The sequence below is a fragment of the Liolophura sinensis genome, chromosome 10 (assembly GCF_032854445.1).
Source record: "Liolophura sinensis isolate JHLJ2023 chromosome 10, CUHK_Ljap_v2, whole genome shotgun sequence".
Lineage (NCBI taxonomy): Eukaryota > Metazoa > Mollusca > Polyplacophora > Chitonida > Chitonidae > Liolophura > Liolophura sinensis.
This window is the reverse complement of record NC_088304.1, coordinates 25986714-26000825: the sequence shown is the minus strand read 5'-3', so window position 1 is coordinate 26000825 and position 14112 is coordinate 25986714. Positions and strand designations below refer to the sequence as shown.

Genomic DNA, 14112 nt, shown 5'->3' with positions numbered 1-14112 from the left:
TGCCAGGGTAAGTATATGTAAGCTAGTCCGTGAATCTGTTCATCTGTCATTCCATGTAATACACACACACGCACACAGGCATACACGCACTCACTTAAAGCATCGCCCTGTCCGATACTCAGTCACTCGATGCCCAAACACTCAAACTAACTATTACATGTAACCATCGATACCTCCACCCAACCCCGACTCACGCCTGACGCTCAACTAAACACTCAACCAAATAGTCCAGCAGATACTCAACTAATCTCCCAAATAAACAATCAACCAGATTCTCAACCGGACACTTTAGAATAGACTTCACCACAATCCGTCACACACTTAATCAGACTCTTCATCCGAATCTCAGCCGTGCACTCAACTAGATGCATGTAGTATTTAAAAACTGCATGTGACGTGAATTGCATTGGAAATTCTCCGTTTGCCCACTCTGCCATGTCAGGAATAACATAGCAGCAACGGCAATTGGGCACACACACAAAATAAATGTTTCATACAGAAATAACCTTGGCATATCAAACATGCTAGAAAATGTATGTTCAGCACTACATATATATATATATATATATATATATATATATATATATATATATATATATATATATATATATATATATATATATATTACACAGAAATACTATGGATATTTCTAGTATGCATTAGAAAACACCCATTTTAGCTTTCATACATTTTCAGAGTCTTTGGCACCCCACGGGAAGTCATGGAGCTGGAGAACATAATCGAGCAACTAGGCTCGTTTGGGAAATACCAGGTAATTATCTTCGTTTTAATAAACCTGGCGGAATCACCGACTGCTTGGGCGATGGTTTTCATGGCTGTGGCGGGGGCCGTTCCTGATTGGTGGTGTGTCTCTGATGTTTCCAACAACACTGTTACCTACAACAAGAACTACACGACCTCTCCCCACTTTTGGCAAGCCGAAAATAGGTCTTTGAAGTCATGCACAGATCCATCCACAGGCGGAAGTTGTTCCAATATCATATATGATGAAAACATGGAAACTGTCGCTACACAGGTCAGTAGGAAAATTCCGTAAAAGTTTAGACCTCAAAGTCTACGTCTACCGGATGTCCATTCGACTCATATTGGGAAATTAAACTAGAAGTTTCTTGACACTCGAAATTTACTATCATAAATCTGACATTATCTGACATACTTTGAATATCATGCATTATCCATCTTCGCCGCATTCTATTCTTCTTACTTCCGTCGATCACGTTGTTTCAGTTTGGTCTGGTCTGCGACCGTTCCTGGATAAGTGCTACCATAACAACCATTCAGATGGGCGGGGTGTTGCTAGGGGCGTGTGTCACTGGGCAGCTCGGAGATCTCATTGGTCGAAAAAAGACATTTTACCTGGTGTACAGTCTGGTGCTCGTTGTTGATGTTCTCGCCATATTTTCTCCATCCTGGCAAGTCTTCGCCGCCCTGAGATTTGTGCTGGGACTCGGCTGCGGGGGCGTTCTCGTGGTAAATTTTTCTCTACCCATAGAGTTTGTGGGTAAAAAATGGCGAACGATGACAGGGGCGATACCATTCTGGTCTTTAGGAGTCATGACCTTGGCTTTTCTCTCCTGGCTCATTCCAAACTGGAGACATCTGTCTGTTGCGTTTGCTTGTCTGGGAGCTCCACTCCTGCTCAGCTGGTGGTTAGTACTCTATTTGTAGTCTTTTGGTTCAGACCTACTGAGAAATGTACCAGTGTCCGAATTCATAGATCCATTTTGATTTTTAAGTCTAAAGTGTATTGTTTTTGTTGAGGAAATAGCAAAGTGTGATACATTTGCTCAAAAATTTAAAAGAAGAGACCACACTGAGACAACGTATTCCTCAAATAAAAGAGTTATACAAACTGTATGGAAAACGGTTTCAAACATCGTCATTTTCTACAAAATCCACCGATTCGACGTACATTGAAAGTGCCGCCATATTTTAGGCCCCTCCAAGGAAAAGCCTCCTTTCCTTCTTTTGAATATTCATTGTAACGTCACTGTGCTTAAGGTTTTACTCCTACCATATGGTTAATATGCTTTCCAGTCTCGGCTAAATATGTATGTATATAGCGATTATCGTGAATTTTAAGGTATGTGAAAGACAACTGTAAAAAAGGCAGACTTTGGGATGTACTGGAGGACCACACCAATATATATCTGGAATGCCGTGCCCTAAAGAACTACTGGGCAAAGTTAAGCATTTGTGTAATCTGTTAAAATGGCGGCCTAAAGGCTGTTCCTTGAATCATTATTTAGGCTTTTTTTTTGCGCGTGTGCCAGATTACTGTATGATTTTAAGGTGTCAGAAGTCTCTCACCAGTACACTCGCGCACTCGCCGTAAGTTCAAATCTGGCTCAAGTCGGTGTCCTCTCCGGTTGTACGAGGATGGTCCTGCGTTTCCACGGGCTCTGTCCGGGTTCTTCACACCATAACGCCGGAAATGGCGAAATGGTCTTGAGTATGGAGTAAAACTCGAAATAAATAAATAAATAAATAAATATAGAATTGATACTCTAGCACACCACAAGCCATATCGGTTGTGTGAAACATATATCAGAAATCAGGGATTAAAAGTTAAGTGTAGGAGTGGATGAATAAGGTTTTTTACCACCTCGGCAATATATTGATGAACAGACAGTCCAAATTCTTGTTTGATCACCAGAGTAAATTCAACGTTTTCAACGTCCAAAACCCAAACCACAATAAATAAATAGATTTCCAACTATGTATATTTTCAATTCCTTGGTTTATTGACTGTCAGTAATAAATTAGTGTCTTTGTATAACTCAAAAAATTCCTTACACAACAACCAATCAATCCATGTTTTTGTAGGTTTATCCCAGAGAGCGTGCGTTGGCTCATCACGCATGGCAAAGTGGACGAGGCCAAGTCAACCCTCCAGAGAATCGCGAAATTTAACGGAAAACCCGAGCCTGACCTGTCGAATCTTGAGGCGACCGTGCTGAGCGAGGTGGAAGCAGAGAGGAGGCGCGCTGCGCGATATACATATTTCGATTTGTTCTCGTCATGGGAATACAGCGTGAAAACCCTGAAATTTACATGTATTTGGTAAGTCCCTTTCACTCGCTCCAGAAGTTCATATCGTAAAATTATTAAAGGCTACATAAGTGATTTTACATTATTTTCATCTCACTGTTATTAAATGCGATGCTAAAACAGCTTTTGGGGAGATCTCTCCCGTCCAGTAAATTGTAAGTAAAATAAGCCATTTTTAAGTTTCTGATACTTAAAAATTGCAGTCATAAAATAATGCACAAAATAAGGAAAATTGGCAAGAGCCAGGCAGTATTTCAAGGGTTACATGTGACTATTTGCCAAGTTCCACACTTGTCGTCGCTGCTCTCGTTTTACTTTCCATACTGTAGTCTCTGTATTCAAACAAAAGACAACAAATAATACAACCTGAGTTATTAAGGAAGTCTGGTGGAAACAAACCTAAACGCCTACACCCAATTTATTCACTCGTGCTTGATGACTCGGTAAATCATCGTTTAATGTGGAATTATTTATAGGTCATTGGTACGGCATGTTATGGGCAGCGGAAACAGGGTGTCGAGTTACTTGACCCAACACTCATATGGTTAAAAGGCAAAATAGCGTGACTGCGTGACTTCAGCGGAAACTGCCTCGGGTTATAGAAATAACTCGCGCCTGATGATCTGGCAGAGCGTTTGATTTTCCCAGTGTGTAGTTTTGCTTACTTTGAACTGCAATATCTCGGTTATCCAACATCACAAAAATAACGAGATGTGATTTTTAAACTATATGCGGAATACTTCATTTATGTCTATATGCATTTGACCTAATATTGCCATTTCTACCGAGTAAAACTGGCTTCATGGACGGAATCGGACCATGTTGTTTTATGAAGTCAACGTCTGCCAACAGCCTGTGGATAGTGCTCGGACACTGTTCAATTTCCTCCCACCACAATGCTTGCCGCCGTCGTGTAAGTGAAATATCATTGAGTACGACATAAACCTCAATTCAAATAAATAAATATAGCTTCTAGGCTGATGCCTGAAACAACCACACATGAACCAAAACAGGCAGACAACCGTCCTAAAGCAGTGAATTTTCATGACTATTATCCAGTTTTAAATAGCTGTGTTATGTACATCTACAGGTTCTCATGTGGGCTGACATTTTACGGCCTGTCGTTCGGGGCAGGAGCTCTAGCGGGAAACATATACCTCAACATCTTTCTCACTGGTTTGGTGGAGGCACCCGCCGTAGCTTCTGTCATTTATTTTAACAATTGGTAAGTAGTAAATTAAAACCAGATAGGGGGTATTTCAATCCACAAAAAGTAAACAATAGCCAGACACGATCTGGCATATACCTGAAACAATAAAATGATAGAAAATGAACAAAAGATTTTCGCCACACAATAAAGATCTTGGCGGTAACCCCAGCGAAATTGTCTTTTTGGTAGAATTTATGTTCGGAGAAAACAGTGAATTTAAAACGAAAAAAACCTACTAATAAACTGGAGTTAGTGCAATGGAAGTACAGAACTATGTCTTCAACACTAGTTATTTGTTATTTATTTTTATTTATTTATTTGTTTAAATTTGTTTTTGACTGAGTAATTCTGTGATGTGCATTGTGGACCACTTAACATATCATTGACAACACAATGTCTTTTAAGTCAATATTAATTAAAGTAACGTATTTAATGTAGGAGTAGCACTTCCTGTGAAAGCATGCATATTAAACCACAACGTCACAAGTATGGGTGCACTCATTAAGTTTCATCTCACTGGCGTCCAAACTTTATCAATGTGGTCCAGAAATCCCACCACAGAATGCAACAAATTAACTGATCTTTATTCATCATAAAACCATCCAGAAAGAAATATCCAAAAAGTAGTCTTTCCACTGAGTTTGCGCTTTGGATTGATGCCTATGTTGGATGTACTATCTTTGCTCATGAACGTTTGCTTCTCCAGTAAAAAAATGTGCTCTAAGCAAACGTCTAAAACTGGCCAAATAAGGATAGAAGCCAAACCACGCCAACCACAAAAATACATGTATACTTTGCATCATCTAATAAAACACCTAATTCTTTGACACAGAATATAGTGACAAGAGGAAACAGTTTGTCTTTTGTAAAATACGAAACATAATCAATATTCTCTTTGTTCTCACCTTGGTCTATATTTAAATGTTTATATGTGATCTTTGTTTGTTTAGCGCCGGTAGATGTAAAACTGCCTTCGTATTCCTCATCATCTCAGGTCTGGCCTCTCTCTCAGTCGTTATCGTTGTATATACAGGTAAGTTATCATAATTAATGGAAATGTTTCCTCCTGGTGAAGAAACAAGCCGAAAATCACAAAAATTGGAACATCTCACAAAAAATACGTGAGTGAGGCTGGTTCATAGTTAACAGTTCACGATTCAAATTGGACCGATCATTATTTTTTATAATAAAAGAAGACTGGCACTTACGCCATAAGTAAGAGGCGTAGACATCTCATACTTGGTGCCCAAACCAAACTTGGAAAGCCTTACAAAATGGCTTCAAAACTGATGTCACACTGAATTGTTTTTATTTATTTATTTATTTATTTATTTTCATTGGTGTTTTACGCTGTACTCAAGAATATACTAACTTATACGACAGCTGCCAGCAATATAGAGAAAGGAAATCGGGCAGAGCCTGGGAAAATGCCACGACCATCCGTCGGTTGCTGAGAGACCTTCTCATGTACGGTTGGATAGGAAGCTAGCATGAGCTCCACTTAAACTCACAGCAACCGCATTGATGAGAGACTCCTGGGAGAGACGCGTACTTTGCTACTATTGAGACATTTATACGAACATTTAGAATGAAACCGTGACTGAGGTAAATTGACAATAGACTGTATTTAACCGATTACGTGTGGCCATTTACCCGATGTCATACTGTCGTCGCTGCTCTGGTTGAATTCTCTTTTCTCATTATACCAGTGAATAAGGGTCGTAACTCTTAACCACGAGGTACACGAGGTGTGAGTTCAAATCTGACAAGAACAGAGAGATTTCCCAGATTCCCGAGTTCTTCTTGTTCACCAGTTGGTGACAATAAGCGGTTGTTATTGCTCGCACGCCGTTTACACTGTCTTGCTTTCAATGAAGGCCATTTGTATTCCATCAATATACAGAGTGCATAACAGTACTTGAGACTGGCAAATCTCGTAAGTTGCCCACTATCGGCAGTTCATCCCGTGCACTGTGGTTTCCTGGCCGCCATCATAGTAGCAAAAAATTCTTGAATATGGCGTTAAGCGAAAATCAAACCAAATCAAAATGAGCTAAGATAGCTGTAAAGGCCAATAGGTTTAAATTCATGACGTATACGGTTTAATATGCGAAAGACAAATGACATTGTATACGTAGGCTGGAAATATTAAGTGCAATGAAAAAAATGAGTAATTTTTGTGTTACTAATTTTTGGCCAGGAGATTTTTCCTAGATTTGAGAAATAAAAGTCTTTCCCGTATTTCTGCGGAAATAACAAGAAACTGTCCTAACCACCAGTTACGCCAATCCATTTAACAAGACACTCCACTGAATTAGGAAGCAGTATGTTATGAATGGATCCTGCGAATTGTTGCCAGTGTGAACATGATTAGCGCGATCATTTATTTGTGCTAGTGAAGACAGAGATAATACATAAACAACATACAGTACAAATAGTAAAAGTACAGTAGCGACGAAAGTGTGATAGCCGGAAAATGGTCACATATAATCGGTGAAGCCCAGACTGTTGTCCATTTACCTCAATTAGGGTTTTGTTCTAATTTTAAATGCGTAAACCGGACAATATCTCAAGCAGAATTTGTTAAAAAAATGTAGTAATGTTGATTGAATTTTATTAAACGTTACTGGTCGAGAAATACCCAATGAGTTTCAGCGCATAGATTCAAAATGCTGTGCGGTATCACATTTAATACACATGTACAATCACCTGAACTCATTTTAAACTCATACTCACAGGCTAGATAACTTTGCCATTTTATTTTTTGTTTCACTTCAGCTCCTACTGCAAACTTAACCCAGATTACTGCAGCTTTGGCTTTAACTTCTAAACTCGGCATCGCTGGAGGATGGATTTCCATACAAGTATTCACGGCTGAACATTACCCGACGGTTGTGCGGTAAGGAAAGAGAACTCTTCTTGTAATGTCAATGTAATCCAATGTTGGTAAAGATAACCCCGAACATTACCTCCTTTGGGCAAATTATCGGCGATCAGATGCCTCCAGTGGACACGTTGATTGGTTTATGTCTCCGTCAACGTGCGTTTTGCTTTCCTAATGTAACTGCTTGGAAAAGGAATATTGCAGCAGAGTGGTGTACATGTGTAACTCCATATCCAGCAGTTACCATGATACGGCTTCGCCATTGCCAAAATGGCGTTAAGCTACAACCATTCATTTAATCATAGCGTGCATTTCAAATTTTGCTCATGTTATATGCTGCCAAAATTCATAACTTTCGTCTTTCTACATATCAGTTTTCTCCAGGCTTGTGCAGCTTTATTTAAAGGTATTTCTTAGTATTGGATATTCTATTTTACATATCAAACAACTACATTGAGCTGAGGCCGCAATGTGCCGTTAGACGTTTGACACACTGCTGAAACAGCGAGAATTAATTATCCCATTGTTTCTGTTTGACATTCTGCAGAAATCTAGGCTACGGATTCTCCTCCATGGCTGCCAGAATAGGAAGTATGGTGGCGCCACAGGTTGTCTATTTGGTAAGAGTTCACACACTCAGTAAAAAGCTGAAACAGAAAGAAACAATTTTGTTGTAAATAATGTACACAAGAACTTATCACATACTTCATGACACCTCGGAAGGTAACAATAACAATGCAGAAAGCGAACTTAACACCTCAGCAAACATTCTGTGAAGAGCACACAATGGAGTATAATTCCTGTATGGTGTGTTTTGTGTAGAGGTACAACATAGACTAGTGATGAGTTATACAGAACAATACAGTGAAGAGATGCAGCTTAATAATGGTTTCTACATACACTACTGGAGGCCTTCGTGTCCCAGTTGTTTAGCGCGCTAGCGCAGCGTACTGACCCAGGAGCCTTTCATTAATTCGGTCACTGTGAGTTTAAGTCCAGCTCCTTCTGGCTTCCTCTCCGGTCGTACGTGGGAAGGTCTTTCAGCAACCTGCGGATGGTCGTGGGTTTCCCCCAGGTTGTGCCTGATTTCCTCCCACCATAATGCTGGCTGCCGTCGAATAAGTGAAATATCCGTTCGAACGGCGTAAACACCAATCAAACAAATAAATAAATAAACATACACTACTGATATACTGATGAACATGAACTGAAAGTGAAAACTAGCACAGTTGGACGTACCGAGTACGGTAGGCAAAAGCCAGAATGAGCCAGTAGGGCGGACTTAAGTTGGTAATACCTGAAAATCTCGCGTCGAGCAGAAATATTAGCAAAATATGTAAACGTTCGTGGATTGCTGTGCATTGAAAGGTAGCACAAGACATTCATTTATTGCAAATAGGATTTATTATTTAAATGGGAAGTCAATCAACATTCATGTATTGAAAGATTAGTTATCCTTTTAATGTTACTAACTTTCACTCTCCTCTCGGTCGGTCACCGTATCAGCTAAAGTACTGTATCCAAATATTGCGCGGTCAATGATTGTTCTACCATATAACTTTTACGTTCAAATAATGTTGAACGTATCTGAACGGTATAGTGGCAGATAGTGGCCATCTCAAGCGAGACCATTTTGACCCCGCGGGGCATCCTGTGTTAACAAAACCGCGACACGGTCTTGAAAGAGGCGAAGATCGTGGAAGTCTTAAATAGCGTTCTTTTCGACCTTCGTGCCCCAGCGTAACAGGGCGATCCGAAATCTGTGCGTCTTCCGCGTATTACGCAGGTGCCCATTATTCAAGGCTTTATTAAACCGCGCGTTCCGCGGGGTCGTAAAAGTAGTGGTCAAAAATGGACGCTGTCAGCTATCATACATGTAGAAGAGTAATGCACGCGCCAGAAACCGTTAGGTATCTAAGGGCAGCGTTACATAACGGCTTTACTCCGAAGGTATAGTTCATCCGAATGTCTAACATCAACATGTCCACTCTCTTCGTGTTTTAGGGCATCATTCACTTGTACCTACCTTACATCATATACGGCAGCCTGATGGCCATTAGTGCCATACTCGTTCTGACCATGAAGGAGACACACGACACAGCCCTGCCAGATGAATTCGACTTTGGCCTGGTCAAAAGCAAAAAATGCTTGACGAAAGACACTGACCCTGAGATCAGCGACCAATCCACAAAAATGTGAAGTCAGGCAAAGATCATGTTCATTTTTTTGAAGGTATTTTTAGATAAGTCTAAACATATTGTTGTAAATCTATACAGATTATATGCAGTTCTCTTCCAATTAAAGCTCAACGCTATTTACTTTAGATAACAACATAGGGCACAATTATGGTACAATGAGAAAGCGGCCACCTGTTTATCAGTTTAGCTTCGTAATAATTGTTTATTAAAGTCACTGTCATATATGTTTTATGTATAATTTGTGAGACAAAACTTGTTTCAAAGACCAACATTAGACTGAAACGGATATTATCCTATGCATTTAACGGTATACAGTAGGCTGATAGTTAGCAACGAATGTTTTAGCTTGGCCTATTTCATCGGCTACACCTGTTACATGATAACTTTAACCGCATACTGGGGAAGCCCTTTCGATCTACACTATCGCATGTGGACAAAACAGTACTCATCTGTGTTTTTTTTTATTCAACAAAACGCATGTGCAAAATTGGAGGGAACGGGAAGAACAATACTTGGTTGGATCTACTGAACATAAAACTAGCCAATGGCTGGCAGTTTTTGATTGAGTGTGCTTGCACAGTGTGCTTGCACAGTGTGCTTGCACAGTGTAGATTAGAGTATTTCTTGTCACAGTGTATATGAGCTGTATGCCTAAAGCTAGTTAAGTCTGATTCTGTACATGTAATACATGCTACATGTTTGCAAATGCACGCACACATGCATATTTTCTGTCATTGTGAACAGCATACTGTGTCATTTATGTTGAAGTCAGGTGCTTACAGCTTTGGAAGTATTGCACGTTTACGTTTTTTCTCTATATCCCTGTACTAGGGTATTTTGTTTTCCTTATCACATTGCCTGGGTCATTCTTTATTTACATAATTTCTTTCATGCTGTGCACGGAAATATTACGTAACGTGTTTCATGTTTACACTGCATGTGTTATGTATTGCTTATGTATGTTTAGATCACATTATATTAGGCATTCTAAACTTTCACTATAGTTTACTCATTATCACGGTGTGCCACGTGATGTGTGTTTTCCTTGACATTTTAGGTTATGTTCGAACTGATACATTTTTAACGTACTTTCATTTGCATTATTTTCACTCCATGTTTGTCTTCAGATTTTTACGACATATTTGTAAAAGTAACATATTTGGAAGAAACATACTGAATATGCGAAAACTGACAAGCATAATAAACATTGTTTCTGGTTTCATCAGAGTGTTCATCAGTTTGTTCATCGGTTCGTTCATCAGCTTGTTCAGCGTTCTAACATATACATACACACATGCAAACACACGTCAATACAGTTTTACAAACGCTAGATGTTACCCTGATGTTAAAAATAATGCAAAACAAAACAGGTAACATAGTATGAACATAAAACTGGCTTTTTAACCATGACAAATAGCTTTATCATATCTATAACTTATTGGTACTTCCTAGATCATTCAAGAATCCCGACAAATTAGTGCCATACATCAATTACAGATGTTTCATGCATCAATATAAATCCTTAATCCGTATCTATAATTCAGTATTTGCACCTCATTTAGCAACTTATCTTCAATCCTGGAAGCTATTTGGATCTCACTATGTTTTATACAACCTACGCGTGGATCAGTAACCACATACCTGGAGTTGGACTGGCATAATACATCAATAAAAAAATAACTGAAAAAGTAATTCACTTTTGTCTTAAATCTTTACAATTTGTTTTGGCGACAAGTGAATGAATAACTGATATCGTGGCATATATGTATTTATTTGCTTGTTGTTTTCGACAACAACGTTCTTCAATTTTTCACTCCTTAGATGGCAGTCTATTTGACGAATAGAGGAAACTGGTGCAGGTGTTCGCGGAAAACCACCCACCTGTTGTTGTAGCAATGGTTGACGTCCTGGTGCTTATTCAGGGTCAGTTGTGTTTGTGATAATGACGAAATCGAGGCTTCACCACTTTCGTAAACTTTCGGCCCTCGTGTGACTTTCTTTGTGATTTTCAAAGATGCCGACAAGAGGGTCGAAAGCTTGGGCACCCTTCCACATTGACGTGACGAAACCTTGATTTAGTCCTTATTTAGTCACTACACCCACGTACGAAAATAAATCTAATGCAGCATATGATGGGTTATCGTGTAAGTTGTAAGAGTTGCTGCCCTTTGTAGAAGGCCGGTAATCACCACGAATGCTAAAACTTGCTGATCCTGTTTATAGGCTGCATTCCTTCACAAATGAACCAGGAGTGATAAATGCAGTCCGTATTCTTATGACTTAGAAGGATCTCCGGCCAATCATTACTTTGAATATCGCGGACGGCCCTCTGACCAAGCCGTTTACTGTAATGTCCGAGAAGAAGGATTGTCGTGCAGACCAGATGTCGGCCCCAGCCTGTATATTTGTTTATCTGATTGGTGTTTTACGCCGTACACACGAATATTTCACTTATTCGACGGCGGCCAGCATTATGGTGGGTGGAAACCGGGCACAACCCGTGGGAAACCCACGACCATCCGCAGGTTGCTGAAAGACCTTCCCACGTACGACCGGAGAGGAAGCCAGCATGATATGGACTTTAACTCACAGCGACCGCATTAATGAGAGACTCCTGGGTTATTACGCTGCGCTAGCGCGCTAACCTTAGCCTGTATAGGATTATCTGGCACCTGGATAGGTGTGCATATCATTTATACTCACGAATTTCTCGGTTACATATATTCACTGAAAGTGTATAATAACAGATCTTGACCTCGGGAATAAACACCAAGAAATGAAATATATAAATAAGCCAAACTATACGCCATAAATATTTTTTGTTATTTATTTTTCATATCTTTGTTCTTTTTCCTGAAAACCATACTATTCGTCTTACAGTGCACTATTCAAAGTTCGCACACACTTTACATGTAGCTAAGGATTATGTGGGCATTTCCGTCAAACACAGCAGGATTTTCCTCAGCAAAAGCCACCTTGTTCGCACCGAAGTTATGGTGGGAAGAAATTAAAGAGAATTTGTACACAGAAATCTTGAAACGCGCTCACTATTTAAATAAAGTGGCCCTAAGTTATGAACTGTTTCTCTCCTGTGGTATATCAAGCTTCTCTGTGTGTTTGTGATCATTAAACAGTTACTTATGTTTTTAGTGTGGTTTGGACCTTTTTGTGACTGATCTGCTCAAAACTGATTGATCTAACGTGAAAGACGGTCAGTGGCCTACATCACCCGAGCAGGCCTGGTAGGGCGGAGAATCGGCCCCAGAGAGGCACGATAAGAAAGTGCAAATACCCAGCGCAATTTTCTAAATTTCCAAATAAGAAATATAAATCTTGGTCGAAGCACCCATAAAAGTTATATTTCCTTGAAAGAGGTGGTTGCTCAGTAATAACTCGCCAAAAATGCACTCTCGATCAAAAACGAAAATGTTTCGCTTAAACGAGGCACTGTGTTTATAATTTACAGTATGAAGATCAACGTTAACCAGAAGAATATCTTTACTGAATAATTCATGCGAGTATTTCTACGTGCTGCCAAAGTTTCGATTTGGCTAACGTTTGTCTCCATCAGTAAGACGAAGACTTTTCAGGCATCTGATCTCTCAGGCATAATCTATAGTACCATGGACTATCATGAATTAGAATGGATGGTATTACGTAACATTAGGCAACTATAGCGACATCATACGTGAATCCTGGTTGAGAGGTCCTCTAGCTATCATTAACATTGACATTTTATGCGTAGCGGAAGTATAATATTGAAAGTCACATTTGTTGTATATTTATTTCATTCATTGGTGTATAACTGCGCGCTCAAGAATTTTTCAGAAAATTACATTTGTAGTGTAGTGATTTTCACATCTCTAAAGTGTCTAAAGCAAATAAATATATATATATATATTTCAGTGTGACAGGATCCGGCTACATTTTTTCGAATATATGACCTATACATCGCTTCATAGTATGTTTGAAAGTCGCATGCTTGCCATATAACAAGAAAAGAAATGTAAAACAGAGCTGAAAAAAGAAGTAGCCTTACGAGTGTGTCAGAGGCTGTCAATCACAGATATAGTCATTTTCGGTACCTGAGGTGCACAGAATCTTGCACTGGGGCCGATTCCCCGCCTTACCATACCAGGTTCTGTCACGTCTACCGGAATTCTAGATTTAAGCCGAACTTCAAGTGAGAAACGGAGGTGGTCGGACAGGGATATCTCCCTGTAATCTCCGGATCAGGCGGGATTAGCACTAATCCAGGCGACACAGCTCTGACGAACTGAATTCGTGAACTAACATACGCCAGTACATCATGGCCGAACTGCACACATTCAGATGGGTGAAGGTCTTGCTGGCTGTTTCCTTCATCTGTTTCGTACTACGTAAGTTTTGTGGATGTTTTTTAATGTTAAAATGTTATGGATTTTATGCAATTTTTTGTTTCCTTTTATATGCCATAAACTAGTTCGGCGCCAATGCAGATATCTGTGTAATGAAATCTAAAGATTAGAGTCAAATGTACGCCACCAGCCTTTTTCAGGAAAAGAAAACGTTAGTTGACTGAAATACCTCTAGTCATATTAACACCTGATGATTATGCACCGGGACAATAATATTATATTATAGAGTATATATAATGGAGTGGTATAAATAAATGCCGAAAATCCTTGAGTATAACGTTAAACGTTACAATAAATCAATAATTAAATGCCATGACAATGTAAAACTGACCGCCATCGTAATATTGACAG

The 14112-nt window shown here is 39.5% G+C and overlaps 1 protein-coding gene across 1 annotated transcript; it reads left to right on the top strand.

Annotated features, from left to right (window-relative positions):
• The first annotated feature begins 721 nt into the window (after positions 1–721).
• Positions 722–9365, top strand: LOC135477030 (organic cation transporter protein-like). The gene is made up of 8 exons (XM_064757179.1): positions 722–1036; positions 1249–1670; positions 2848–3084; positions 4163–4297; positions 5233–5315; positions 7061–7181; positions 7714–7786; positions 9171–9365. The coding sequence occupies exons 1-8, from the start codon at positions 722–724 to the stop codon at positions 9363–9365; spliced, it is 1581 nt and encodes a 526-aa protein (XP_064613249.1).
• Positions 9366–14112: the final 4747 nt, after the last annotated feature.

Bases quoted from the DNA above. Each gene is read 5' to 3' on its own strand.
- LOC135477030 (XM_064757179.1), top strand. From the start codon at position 722: ATGGAGCTGGAGAACATAATCGAGCAACTAGGCTCGTTTGGGAAATAC. The intron at 4,298-5,232 runs GTAAGTAGTAAA...TTGTTTGTTTAG, and splicing joins GTCATTTATTTTAACAATTG to CGCCGGTAGATGTAAAACTG. The intron at 7,787-9,170 runs GTAAGAGTTCAC...TTCGTGTTTTAG, and splicing joins CGCCACAGGTTGTCTATTTG to GGCATCATTCACTTGTACCT.